Source organism: Eucyclogobius newberryi, unplaced genomic scaffold (genome assembly GCF_026437365.1).
Source record: "Eucyclogobius newberryi isolate DKJ021-1_F unplaced genomic scaffold, fEucNew1.0.hap1 SCAF_17, whole genome shotgun sequence".
Classification (NCBI taxonomy): Eukaryota; Metazoa; Chordata; class Actinopteri; order Gobiiformes; family Gobiidae; genus Eucyclogobius; species Eucyclogobius newberryi.
The window spans coordinates 12,924,513-12,938,634 of record NW_027315801.1 but is presented as its reverse complement, the minus strand read 5'-3'; the positions used below and the strand labels follow the sequence as shown (position 1 = coordinate 12,938,634).

Genomic DNA, 14,122 nt, shown 5'->3' with positions numbered 1-14,122 from the left:
GTAACGAGTAATCGAGACGAGCCGACTACTAAAATAATCGTAATCGTGTTTTTGACAGAAGTTTTATTGGTTTTAAAGAGAGATAGTCAATAGCAGACATAGAAAAAGCATGTAACATTACTTTTGAAATAGTTTATTTTTTATTTTACAAATTTAAAACACAGAAAACAGCACATAGAACATGACACAGAAAAAAGGTTTTCCAATTAAGTCTGAAATATTTTGATAATCGTAATTTTTAGCTGGCAGTAGTGGAAAGAGTACTACAAGTTGGTACTCAAGTAAAAGTTCCATAACAAAACATTTACTCAATTTCAGTACTACTTCCAACTTTGCATCTAAATAAAAGTAGAAAGTACTCAGGCAAAATAGTACTTTTAACACAATTTTAGAAACATATTAGATACTGAGTACAAAACTGGTTCACTCAAACAGTTTAAAGCTGAATCAAGTTAATATACACCACAATCTGCATATTCTCTGTGTGTTTGTTGATATAAAAAGGAGTAGAAGTACAGTACAGAAGTTGTAACGGGTATAATTTAAAATGTGTGAAGTACAATTACCCAACACTGTACACAATAATGCCACAGTAACGTGAGTAGTTTGTAATGAGTTATTTTCCACCTCTGTCATATGGACTATACAGACGCAAAAGCATGTAGACCTTTTGTTACAAATGAAGCAGCATTATACAAAGGAATTGTCAATAATCAATATCTTCTTTTCATCAATAATAATATTTGTAAATATTCTCTACAGACGCCTTCAGGGATAGGATGACCACTGAAAATTGTGTAAAGTTGGGACATGTTGTGCAATGTGGTGGGACACGGTGGGACAGAAATAATAAGATAAGATAAGATAAGATATTCCTTTATTGCAAAATGTAAATGCATGGATTATTACTCTTTAGATTTGTTGTTTGTATTAACCATAACGCACAGAGAGAGAGAGATCAGAACAGCACTAGCTAATTCCACAACCTAAAAAGTCAGGCTGCCCCAAAAGTAGATTTGTCAGAGGAATATATTTGGTCGGCAGTAAGTCAGACCTGTTCCCAGTACATGTTGGACTCCGCCAGGGCTGCCCTTTGTCACCGGTTCTGTTCATAGCCTTTATGGACAGAATTTCTAGGCGCAGGGCATGTCCCACCGGGAAGAGGCCCAGTGGAAGATCCAGGACACGGTGGAGGGACTATGTCTCTCGGCTGGCCTGGGAACGCCTCGGGATCCCCCCGGAGGACTTGGAGGAAGTGTCTGGGGAGAAGGAAGACTAGGAGTCCCTGCTTAGACTGCTGCTCCCGCGACCCGGCCCCAGATAAGCGGAAGATGGATGGATATTTTGCATGTAAAGCTTTTTTATTCAAATGGCATCAATGAAAAAGTGAGAGAAGGGAACGAGGCCTGTGCAGGACAATCAATCATTCAGTCACATTTCCACCATACAAGTTAAAGCCCGGTATTAATTTATTATCAGTATGTTACAACTGCAAAGAAATATCGGCAAATTTTTGCTTTGGAAATTGCTTGTAGTGTATAAACCTAATCGTAATCTGTGATAATCTGTAATCTTCTGAAACCCATGAATATCTTGACTGGAGGAAGTGTCTGGGGAGATGGGAGATCTGGTAATAATATAGCCAACCTTTTCAGGAATAACATTATTAAATAACAAATTATTTAGGAAATGCCTTGATCAAATTTTAATCTGTTTCATTTTCATTTCACTCTTTTGTTTGTTATTTACATTGGCACTGAATTGCAGACATTTCTGATAAACATGTGACTGTTGTACACCGAATACAACAGTCACACATGCATCTTTAGGTGCAGCAGCCGCAACTTTGACCGTGAGTCTGCCCCAGGACTGCTGTACATGACATCAGCACCCAACCCTGATGGGTGCTGATGTCATGTACAGCAAAAATCCTAAATAGGTCAGTAATAACAAAGATAACAGAAGTATTTGATTTGTACAGAAAATATTGTCTTAAAAGATTGTGCGTTTACAACCGCCTTGGAGGAGATAGAAAGACAGTTGAAAGCCTCATGTGAATCCTGCTGTTGTGTCCTTGGGCAAGACACTTAACCCAACTCGCCCCCCAGTGTCTGCGAACATCTGGGGTGTGAATGTGTGTGTGAATGGGTGACTGGTTCCTTGATGTAAAGCGCTTTGAGTACCTTGACGGTAGAAAAGCGCTATATAAATGTGACCATTTACCATATAAACACCCACCACAGTAATGAGCCACAGCTTTTCCCGAGGAACTGCCCTCACCGAGGAAGGCATCACTGACCCCCATGTGTTACAGTGATTATTATAAAGAGTAGAGTGACTTCCAGCAGCTGTCATTTTGGGAGTTTTCAGTCATAGATTGGATCAATAAGAATGATGTCACTGAAGAGTTTTAAAGTCAATGACATAAAACTTCCTGGTTAAAAAAACAGCTTATGCTGAGCTGTCTGTTGCATCTTCCTCATTTGAGCTTGCATCATCAGCATGAGGAACCACTGCATTTTTACTCGACACAAACAAAGCAGGAAGTACCTGGAAAAGTGGTGTGTCTTTGAAGAGCAGGAGGAATATTTGAGGAAAGCACAGCTTCTCTTTTGACTCTACATGCCTTTCTGTCTCTTGTTTTGGAATTTCATACAAGGGAATCCTCAGAGCAGGTAACACTTGATTTTCTCTTGGGTCAAACATGAATCAAATGAACATAAAGGAACAGACAATATGAATTTATTAAATAAATTTTATTGAGGAAATATATAAAAGTAGATATATATGATTTTAAAATTCTAAATTTAAATAAATATAATAAATAGGTTGTGAATAAATATATGTATATCAAATTATATATTAAAATATATTCCATTGGAAATACACTGTAGAGAAGAAAAAACACAGTTTCTGTTGTTGTTGCAAACTAATGGGCTGCATTACACATTTAGATCAATATGATCAAAAAAGAAGTAACCGTCTGCACTTTAGTTTTTCGGGGCACAGTCTTTGGGCTCTGTGGGCTCTTTGTGGTTTGCTGGATGTCCCACTGAGAAGACGCGCGCCGTGAGGATGGAGAAGGAGAAGAGGCGCTCCATGGTGTATTCGCACAGCAGCGGTTTCTTCCAGAGATCGACAGACTGATCACTGCTGTCATTCACCTTTAAATAGATAACTCTTTTAGTGAAACATGCAAGTGTTTAAACAGGAGGGTGAATGAGATTTAAGCTCACCTTGAGGGGACGGTAATCCATCTTGACACATCTGCTTATGTCTTCATGCAGCCGCATCAGCACTGGCTCCACTTTACAGGCGGCTGGGCAGCTCCCAAACTTAGCCACATCCTTCACTAAGGACTTGTAGCTTGTTAGAACATCCAGTATCTTTTTGATACAAGGCTGAATGAAAAGACACAAAACTTGAATATTGACCACATCACAGTCAAGAATGCTCAACACAATTTGATATTGTTTCTGATGTGAGAAACTTACCTCAGGCGTGTCTCTGAGAGTCCCGGGGTCGCACTGGTCCTGGGCTTCCATCCAGGCAATAGGAGTGGAGAAGTTTTTGATGCCCTTGGATCCTTTCGCCTATGAATAAAACAACTGACTATATGAATAACTGTACATAAAAAAGCAAGACCACTTAGATATAACTTATTAGTCAAGTATAGTGTGCTCAAACATATAAAATAAAATGTCTTACCGCATCTTTTGCAAGTAGATTGAACTTCAGTGCGCTATTACGCACGGTGGTGCAATCAGCGGGTGGACTGGTACTGGTGGGAGCACTTGTTGCAGAGACAAAAAGTAGAAAGAACGCAGTAAATCTCGCCATTGACAGCTCCATGGTGGTGGCGTGTCCTTCTGTAGTGTTGGATTGAGCTCAAGTGGTGGATGGAGCTTTGGCAGCGCTTTTAAGGACGTGGGATGAATCACCGTTTTTTTGTTTCCCCTCCAGGTAATGTGAGCGGATTTGTGTATGAGCAATACAAACGCAAACAACATGAATTAGATAAAAATTAGGAAATTGAAAGTAAGCCTATTCAAATTAGGACTATTAACACGTGGGCTGGCACTGCATGGAAATCAGACAAAGCGTTTTGGAATTTCTCACTCTAATCCTAATTACCCTGAATGATGACATCATTGGGGTCCGAACTTCAACTTCAATTATTTTAACTCAAATTGATCTAATCAAGTTTCACATCTGTCAAGGGAAGGAAGTGAGAATAACCTTTTCATTTGAGAGGTTTTTGTGCTCACAAATTGGACAAAGTTTCCCAAAGTGTCCACAGTGTGCACCACTTCTGTACCAGAGAAAACCTTTACAAACATCTTACAAACTTAAATAATATAACCACAACACCAGCTAACAGCTTAAATAAGGCGTTTATTACAAAAGACGTAATGATAAAACTGTGCGTGCACTGCGCGCGCCGTCATGTACCCGGAAGTGCTTCTGCAGCCGCGATGTTTTTGTTGTGAATACGACGAACGTGGCTAAACTCGAGTAAAGACAGATTAACGGACATGCAAAGGTTTTGTGGCAAATTTAATTCACTAAATAGAGTTTTGCATATCTGTTTTGTTACAGACATTTGTTGATTTATGGCTAGTTGCAAAAGGCTGCTCTTTGTCGCTGCTGTTAGCACTCAAGGCTATGTTGATGTTGGATGTAGTGTTCATGCTATTATCCAAATATTCACTTATTTAAGACATTTTTAATTGTTTATCTAGACTAGTTTGTAAATAATCTCGTATTTTGTATCTATTGTTTTAACATATTGTTTGTTATGAGTTACTGTGCAATAAAGGCTGATTATAGTTCAGATTATTTAAAGTTGCACAATATAACTGCTCTGCTGGTTTTTGTGGAGGTTTTATTGCTTTGCATATAATGCCCCACGGTATGATATCGAACTTTATTGAAGTGTTTTTATAGATCAAAATACCTATATTATTCTTACTGTGAGACTCTGCACAGATCTGACTTGCAAAAACTTGGTCTGGGTTGTATGGCTGCAAATGATTGTTTTTCTAATCAATTAGTCTAGATGTTTGGCTCCCCAAAGGCCTGTGAGTATAAGATTTGTAGTAAATATGAGTTCGAGGAATTGAAAGTGAAATGTGTGAAGACAGGAGACTATACAGACAAAGATTTTTCATTAAGACCACTAAATTTACATATGTCGTGTGTCATTTTGATTTTGTCTGAGTCATAAAACTTCTTATTTTAGCATATGGTATGTTATAGAGTCAGTATAGACTAGATAACAATTGTCAGATTATTAAATTAAATTGGCTGTGATTAATTGTTTAACTTTAACCACTACTCCCTTTGTCTCCGTGGAGATATATATTCCTATGCTGCGATGAACCCCCAGTAGCGTGCGGTGACTTTCATGGATGGGCAAGCAGACTTGGGGTGTTCATTAATATTTAGCAGATAACACAAAAGTGGGAAATATGCAAGAGTGGGCTATGAACCCTGGTCTCCGTGTGAAGGGCGAACGCCTATCTACCCTATCCTAAGCTCCCATACCTGGTCATAGTGCATCAGTCATAATTCATTCATAATTCATTACATAAATGACCACTCTCTATTGTTAAATGACTTCCTATTTTCTAACTAACGTCTAATCATTATAAACGTGAACAGAGCCTTGCCTACAAACACAGACTTGTCTCTAAAAGATAATTGCTAAGTAATTTTTTTTAAAGTTGGCGCTGCGGTTGCTTCACTTCTCTTCTGCACATGCTCAGTCAGGGCAAAACCTGCAAACGTCCTTGAGTCCCACACAGGTTTATTCAGGTGCTTTAAGGCTGTGTTGTCCTCGGAGCGCAAGTGCAGACCTGTAAAAGAAGCTGCTGTCCGCTCTGGTTCTGAAAGCTCCTGTTGGAGAGCGGAGCATGAACGGGCCTCTGAACACGGTCACAGACTGAGCAGCTGCGGGAGAAGAAGAACCAAGCTTCCCACTCAGTGATGTTCAGTGGTCTGTAGAGGCCACTATAAGAAATAGGGACTTCAGCCAAGCTTTAGCATCACTAAAGTTCCATCGAATGTGATTTTATTGCACTTTTCTTACTGTGAATAGACAACACCAAAAGACAAAAATAATCAAACACATCAGAGTCATTTACAGGCCAACTTTGATAAACAAATACTATGTCTATGGAGTTGTCAGAAGTATCGAAAATCTGATAATAATTGATACTAATTGATTGATTGATTCTGATTCTAATAAAACTAGGAGCTCAACTAGATCCCCATTCTGACAAGTATCAATACTAAAAAGTACTATTATTTTGGGTTTGAAATGTCAGTCTGTTTTTTTTATCTTGTCCTAAATGGGAGTATTTTTTCATAAAGTTGTGCTATAGAAATTGCTATTGTGAATTGAGTATTTTCCTCGAGTTTGAAATTTTAGTGTGATGAAAAAATGTATGTCTAATCTTCATTCATTATTTTATTATTTTTTCATGTTGCTTTTTAGATTGCATGAACTGAACCATGATGAACTTTGACGGCCTGGACCCTGGGCTGGCTGACTATCCCCCTGCGCTTCACGGAGCCCTGGAGGCGGGGATAGAGCCGTCCATGGACCCGCACCTGAATGCCAGCCTAATGGGTCCGGGCGTGGAGCTGGACCCGGAGGCGCTGGCCGTGCCCGAGACGGTGCACCTGATGGAGGGCATGTTCTCGGAGCTCCACAGCGCCGTGTCAGAAGTGGGCATCCCTGTCACTGCCACGCATTTCGATCTGCAGGAGGAGATGCTTTGGATGGGCAACCACAGAGTAAGGAATACACTGTAGTTTGTCGTTAGCTTTAGGCTGGGCGCACACACACACACACACACACAGAGGCACACGCACGCACGCACGCACACAAACACACACACACACACACACACACACACACACACACACAGCACAGCACAGGGAACAAAATAAGTTATAAAAACTGAAATAACCATTGTACTGTGAGGTTAATACCATGATAATATTACACCATGAGATGTGTATATTGTTACATAATGATAATGCATAAAGACTGAACTTAATTTGAATCTTTCTAGGGCCATGCCACGTCTTTCTTTGGTCCAACAATGGGGCGATACTCATCTTTTCAAGTCCATGCGTCTGATGATATCCGCCACATTCAGAGCCTGGAGACTGGGGTGCTGTTTCTGTCCAAAAACGACCTCAAATGCTGCACCCGAGGAGGAATAGTTATGTTTGATTTTCCGTAAGTATAACATTTAGATGTAAAGAGTAATGATTTAATTGATAATCATGATCATACAGCTCACAATAAAATTGTAACTAAACAAATACTAATTGTAATAATTTTAGAAACAACAGATTTTGTGTTTTTGATTCAATCTATACTCTAAAATACTAAACCTAAATGTAAAGGGCTGTTTTACTGTGCTACATTGTAGACAATATATTTTTCCTTTTCAGGATGGAGGAGGGAGCAGACATGCACAGTCTCCTCATGTCTGACAACAATACTGTTCTTATGGGGGGACTACAAAATTATGTTGTGGAAGTTGATTTAAATACAGTTCAAGAAACACAAAAGGTAAAGCACAAGGCAATTTTCTTTGTTATTTATTCAATTTTATTACCGGTATTTTGTTATAGTTTTTCTGAAAGACCATCAGCCTGTAAAGAGAAAGAAAACAATATTGTTGTTTGTGTGTTGTTTTTGTTTTTTGACAGTTCACATTGGAGGTCCCCGGGGTCGCAATAATGAGACAAACGGGTCGATTCTTTTTTTGTGGACATACCTCTGGCAAAGTAAGTAGCAAATTGGGAAAAATAAGGTTGTTACTAACTTTTACTAATGAAATAACTGTCTTAAAAGGCCTAATGCAGGGGTTCCGAAACCTTTTAAGCCTGAACTCTCACTTCAAAATGTAATTGACATCATTTCAGTTTGCAAAAAAATTTAAATCAAGGTTAATTGTGATAATGTGATTGGGTTATTTAATTGACATAATTTCACTTTTGCATATTTATATGTTTTCAATTAAAAATACATCTCGTGACTCAGTAGCTCAATGCCTCGTGTTCCAACCATTGACTGTATGGAAGTCTTTGAGAATCTCTGGTCTAAACTACAGCGTTAACAGGTTTTATACATAATAAGAATGATATTCTTCTCCACCCTAAGAACATAATATCTTCAAAAAATGGCATAGGTGTCTTTAAATGATTTTGCTAATTCTAATTTCTCAAAGTTTGCAACGAAAATGAAATCCCAGTCATCACCTCCTCGAATTCAGGTTTTGCTTTGTCTGTTCGTATTGTATTTGTGTAAAAACAGGTCACTCTTCGAGATTTGCGCAGCTTTAAAACAGAGCAAGAGTTCGACGCCTTCTCCGGGAGCCTCTCGGATTTCGACGTCCACGGGAACCTGTTGGCCGCGTGTGGGTTTTCGAGCCGCGGTATGAACGGTTTGGCGTGCGACCGTTTCCTGATGGTGTTCGACCTCAGGATGATGCGAGCCGTGACGCCGCTGCAGGTTCACATCGACCCCCTGTTTCTGCGATTCATCCCCAACTACACCTCCCGCCTGGCCATCATCTCACAGACAGGTGCTGGACACACAATCTGCTACTGGGACTGGTATCGGTACCTAAAATGAGTAGTGCAGGGAAACAAATATGTAGGCCTGTTGCGATATTAACTTTATTTGTTGTTCAGTATGAAAGATGGAACAAATCTTTATTACCATTTCAATGAACAGGATTCAAAAACATGGAATTTGCTTTAGCATTAAGGTGCAACATACAACAGTGAATAATAATTTTGGGTAACTTCTATGATTGTTTAATTTAAGGTGTTTAATTTAGTTTTTTATTATGTTTTATGCCATTTAGTAAAGAGTTTACTAAGAATGTCCGGCTTTAGGAATGCAGTAGTTTCAATTTATCGCTTTTCAAAATGTATTTAGTAAGTTTGCGGGTCCTCTACCAGAGGGAGCTTGAGGGTTCTTCAGTATCTTTGCTTTTCCTGCACTGCACTTGTCTGGACTGAGATGTCTGATGTTTTTCCTGGGATCTGCTCAAGCCATTCCTCCAGTTTGGGGGTCACTGCCCCAAGTGCTCCGATCACAACGGGCACCACCGATACCTTCACGCTCCAGGCCTCCTCCAGCTCCTCTCTGAGGCCTTGGTATTTCTCTAGTTTCTCATGTTTGTTTTCTGGATGTTACCATCCCATGGCACTGTAATGTCCACCACCACGGCTTTCCTTTGCATCTTGTCAACCACCACTATGTCTTTTGTCACTTTGATCTCATTTCTAATGTCTTCCTCTGTTTCTTCCAGGCCAGTGCCAGTTCTGCGAGCCGACCGGTTTGGCAAACGTGGCCGACATCTTTCATGTGAACACTGTGGGGCAGCTGCTCATGAGTTTCGACGTGTCGTCCAGTAAACAGGCTTTGGCGTTCGGAGATTCGGGAGGCTGCGTGCACCTCTGGTCTGATGCTCCTGAGGTCTCATTCAACGATTATTCCAGAGAGACTGAGTTTGCGTTGCCGTGTATTGTGGACAGTCTGCCTCAGCTGGATTGGAACCACGACCTGCTGCCTCTGTCTCTGATCCCAACGCAGCTCACCTCCGCAGAGCCTCTGCTGTCGGACTGGTCTCCCGCCCTCGCCACGCCCTGTCCAAGGTCAGAACAATCATCTGCTTAGTGTACAAATCATGTCTATTAATGATAACACACATTTTGTTCCAAGGAATCTGAGCGCTACAGAGTAGAACCAATTAAGAAACAATTAAACAAATACAAAAGCCGAGTTGGGATGCGGTTCCAAAGCTTCCGAATGAACATTACCACTTAATTTAAAAACTGACTTAGAGTTAGAAAAACTACTGATGCAAAATTAGATTTTTTTTTTTTTATTGGTCGTGCTATAATAATCATCACTATTTACAGAGCACACTGTGGAAAGTGAGTCACAGAGGGATAATCACACAGACTTTACATACGGTGTATCCTCGAATGAGGTATTTACGTCAGTGTTTATCAAAGTAGGGGTTTGATTCTCAAATCTAATGCTATAGTGTTCGGACTAAAAATAGGATGGGAATTTCTTCTCACAGGCACTTTAAATTGCTTTATCCCTTTCAAAATTATTTATTGTTATTTATTCCCTTTCCAAAAATGACAAATGTCTCCTAAAATGTTTTTTAAATGTTGGCTGGAATGGATGGATGAATGAATGCTCTGCACTTTCGGTTTTATTATATTGCAAATGGCAAATAAACTGAATCTGATTCAACCTGGAGAGACTGAATATGCGATCTCAGTCCAGAAAAGTGCAGAATTAGGAACAGCAAAGACACTGCACAGAACCCTTGAGCTCCCAGGCCTCTGGTAGAGAACCCAAGCTTAGAACAATGGATGAGACCACGCGCAGAGGGTGAGAAGGGAATGTATTATAGTGTTGGCGCTCAGACCCCGGCAGAAGACATTATGGGCCTGCAGTCTGATGAGGACGATGTAAGGGATGCAGAGGAGGAGATGGGGAGGTGGTGATGGGGAGGTGGTTGATCGAGGCTGGAGAGCAAGTGAGGCCTTGTATAGCAGTGGACGTAGATTGGGTGGAGTTGGGTCTTCCAGGCTGAATTTTATTAAATCAAACTGTAAAGATTATAGATTGCATTTATTCAAATAATATTACTTATGGGGGAAAATATACTGTGCCATTTTCAGACTGGAATTCGGACAATTGCCCAATCAATAAATGAATCCTTAGTTCCTCCTTGCGCTAACATCCTCATCCACATAACACAAATATGTAAATAAGCCTGTGATTTTCTCTAGTTGTAGTAGTAATCCCTGGGGTTTCTCAGATTGAGATTCTACATTGTTATAACTGGTGTGACCTCATTGTCCACTCAGTGCCTGTGTGTATGAAATGCAAATGCGCTGCACGTTATTGTTTTGAAGAAGTGTGAGTTAATTGCCCTCCAAAATGTCTTATAATATTATGTAGTATCCATGCATAGATAATTCACATTTTAGTTTTCGTTTACATTCTCTTGTACTGCAGTAGATGTATGGGAAACCAAAACATTTCAGGCTTGATTTCTGGTCACACAAAACTCCATGGTTAATTACCTGTAGAGGGCACAAGGATTTGACCGCTGGTTGTGCACTGAAGATTAAAGCAATTTAAGTAGAATCAATATACTTTATTATCCCAGAGCTCTTGGGCTGAAGTGCTGACTGAACCCAAGACTGTAAAAGTGAAGCGCCCAAACAAACCAAAACAAACAACAAACGTACTTCAGCATGTTTTTAGAAATGCAGGAATAAATTACTTTGTTTTGGGAAGAAAATGCAGAGGGAAGTGCTTTGTGCTTTTATGGACGGGAAAGATGATTGTGCTTTTCTCTCTACTGAAGTTAAACATTTTTTTGAGTGTAATTCCTCAGATTGTTTTGCTGCTTTTCCCAATCAGCTTCAACTAATTGTCTGAACATCGCCTCGTCGCAGACACTAATGATGTATTTCTTTACAGACTTTACGGCATTTAAGATTCATTCTTGCCATTTGTATATTATAGAAAGCACAAGTCCATCAGGGCAACAAGCATATGTTCCTTTGCTCTGTAGCCAACGTGACAAAATTAAATTTAATTGACACAAAATACTTTGTAAAAACCCCAATGACTAAACCAAAAGACTTGTCAGGGCATTTCTAGATACAAATAAACTCTCCACTCAATATTGTAGGAAATGTGATGCTGTTTGTTTTGGTGTTGTAATGCACAGCAACTTTAGATCCTGATTTCTGACACAGCTTTCTTTCAGATGTTCTCCTTTCTTTTCTAACATTGCATAATGCTTCCTGTTCACTTCAGCTTTATTGAACTGTAAATGAAATGGAGAAGTTGGGCTCTATGCATGAGCTCACTGTTTACAATATACAATGCAGCTGTTTACACGCGTTTGCTGACCAGTCAAAGATGTCATTTCCGCAAACCAGGGAGATCCGTATTTACTACATCTACTGCAGGCCAAAAGAAGAGGAATGCAGGAACTAAAAACTATGCAAATATTGACAATTTGTTATTTAAAATGTAGCATTTCAGGGTTTATATATTTTGCTGTTATAGATGTTAGAGTGCTCACAAAATCGGATTTGATAACAGATGGAAAATAGCTAAATCTATATCTAATAGGTTACTGTAGTTTAGGTAGTTACACTTTTTTCTCGCAGCAGGCCACATAGTGGAACATATTTGTGGACAACCACAGATGTTAATACAGTAGGTCATTCAAATGGGTCATTCAGATTTTATTATTTTTTAATTCAAATGTACAATGATATAAACAATAACATTGCAAAAGGCTTAATACAGTTACTAAATATACGTATAAAATGAATACAAAAATAAAGATTCTTCAGTATACTTCAGAATTTACATAAGAAGTCAAAAGGGATTCAAATACTATACATTTAGTCTTCTGGTTTGAGAATTTTGAGTAATGAATATGGTATTTTGATAGCATTAAGATCAGGTTTAACACATTTTTCTATTCACAAACAAAAGATATGTCGTTCCAAAATATCTTAGTGTAAGAGCAGTCCCAAAATATATGGGTGACAGATTCTTCGACACTATGACAGAATGAACAAAGGGGTCTACATTTAAGCGAAATTTAGAAATAATACTGTTCACGGGGTAACATCTATGCACATTTTTAGGCATACTTCCCGAATCTTATTGGTTACAAAGAATTTCTGCTGCAAAAGCCAAAACACGGTTCTAATCAATGTCATTAAAATAATTATTCCAGCCAAACACAGATGCTGGTTTACTCATAGACTCTCTAGTAATATGTTTTCTGATACATTTGTTATTGGTCTTAAAACTTAAAAAAAAGATCGGAGTTACCAATAAACAACTCTTGAGATGAAACATCATTAGGAGTTTGTACATAAGAGGACATTAGCATTTTCACACCAGAAAGAACAGCATCAAAGACAATTGCAAACTCTTTTGGTGTTACTGGAAAGTTGTAAGTGTCTAGGAACTCACTGAAGGAACAGGATGTGCCATTTTTGTTGAATAGTTGGTGCACGTGAATAATACCATTGTCGACCCACTTTTTTAAAAAACAGAGTTTTGCGTTTAAAACATATATCCTTGTTATTCCATATATGATATTTGTGAGTGGAAAAGTTGTGTTTATGAACTAAGGACCACCACTTAGATGGGTGCTTTTCACGCAGCGTTATCAGAGCCACCTTTAACCTTTAGAGTGTACATTTTAGGTCTGTATCAAAATCTGATATGAATCTGAATGTGATTTTTATGAGGTTGTAATGGTGTAATTACTGAAATACCCATGATAATCTGGGCCAATTCAGCAAGAGAAAGCCAACTTAAATTGGTCTGAGGGCCGTGTTTTGTCCCTGGGCCACAGTTTCGACACAATAAAAAAAATGTAAGCACACAATTTTACTGAAAGAAGGCATATTATGCTTTTTTTGATGTATTTAGTATTAAACTATGAAATATGCGTAGATCGTGGTATTACATTTTATTAATTGTAAACTGCGACTTACTAAAACTACAGAACTGATAGTCATGGTCACATTTCACTGTCGCATACACTGTCGTGTTATAGGTTTGTACTGTAGAAAACTGGCTATGTGACTGTTTTAACCCTGCATTTGTGACCTGGAGTCTGATTTTTGTTTTTTATAATTATAAATAAATGTAGAGAAGTGAAACTAAAATCTTCTGAGCACTCAAGCCTCGAATACAGGACCATACAGGATTACTCAAACATGCACTAAGCAATCAAAAACAACTTTGAGTAGCTAATGTATTTTTCCGGTATGCTCTTAGAAACTAAATAGGGCTGTGTTTCCCATTGATTTCATTGAGGCAATTTGGGGAGTACAATTTTTAATCATTACATTACAATGCAAGTTATGTATTATTCATTTTGTTTGGCAGGGCTATGGTAACACACACACACAGAAATTGGCAATGAAGTATAATTTTGTAATGATGATTTTTTTTTCTTAAGCCTTTAGAGTCCAGGTTGTTTTCAAGACTATGGAAGTCAATTTAAGACCG

General features: G+C 38.8%; 1 protein-coding gene across 1 annotated transcript in view; it reads left to right on the top strand.

Moving 5' to 3' along the window:
* The first annotated feature begins 4,443 nt into the window (after positions 1-4,443).
* The window catches only part of pan2 (poly(A) specific ribonuclease subunit PAN2), a 29,219-nt gene continuing 19,540 nt past the window's right edge, over positions 4,444-14,122 (top strand). Inside the window, exons 1-7 of the mRNA XM_072449195.1 lie at positions 4,444-4,543; positions 6,500-6,801; positions 7,083-7,252; positions 7,471-7,591; positions 7,732-7,809; positions 8,339-8,609; positions 9,345-9,690. Of these exons, the coding sequence (XP_072305296.1) occupies positions 6,517-6,801; positions 7,083-7,252; positions 7,471-7,591; positions 7,732-7,809; positions 8,339-8,609; positions 9,345-9,690 (1,271 nt within the window). The 5' untranslated portion in view covers positions 4,444-4,543; positions 6,500-6,516. The remainder of the gene's footprint in view (positions 4,544-6,499; positions 6,802-7,082; positions 7,253-7,470; positions 7,592-7,731; positions 7,810-8,338; positions 8,610-9,344; positions 9,691-14,122) is intronic.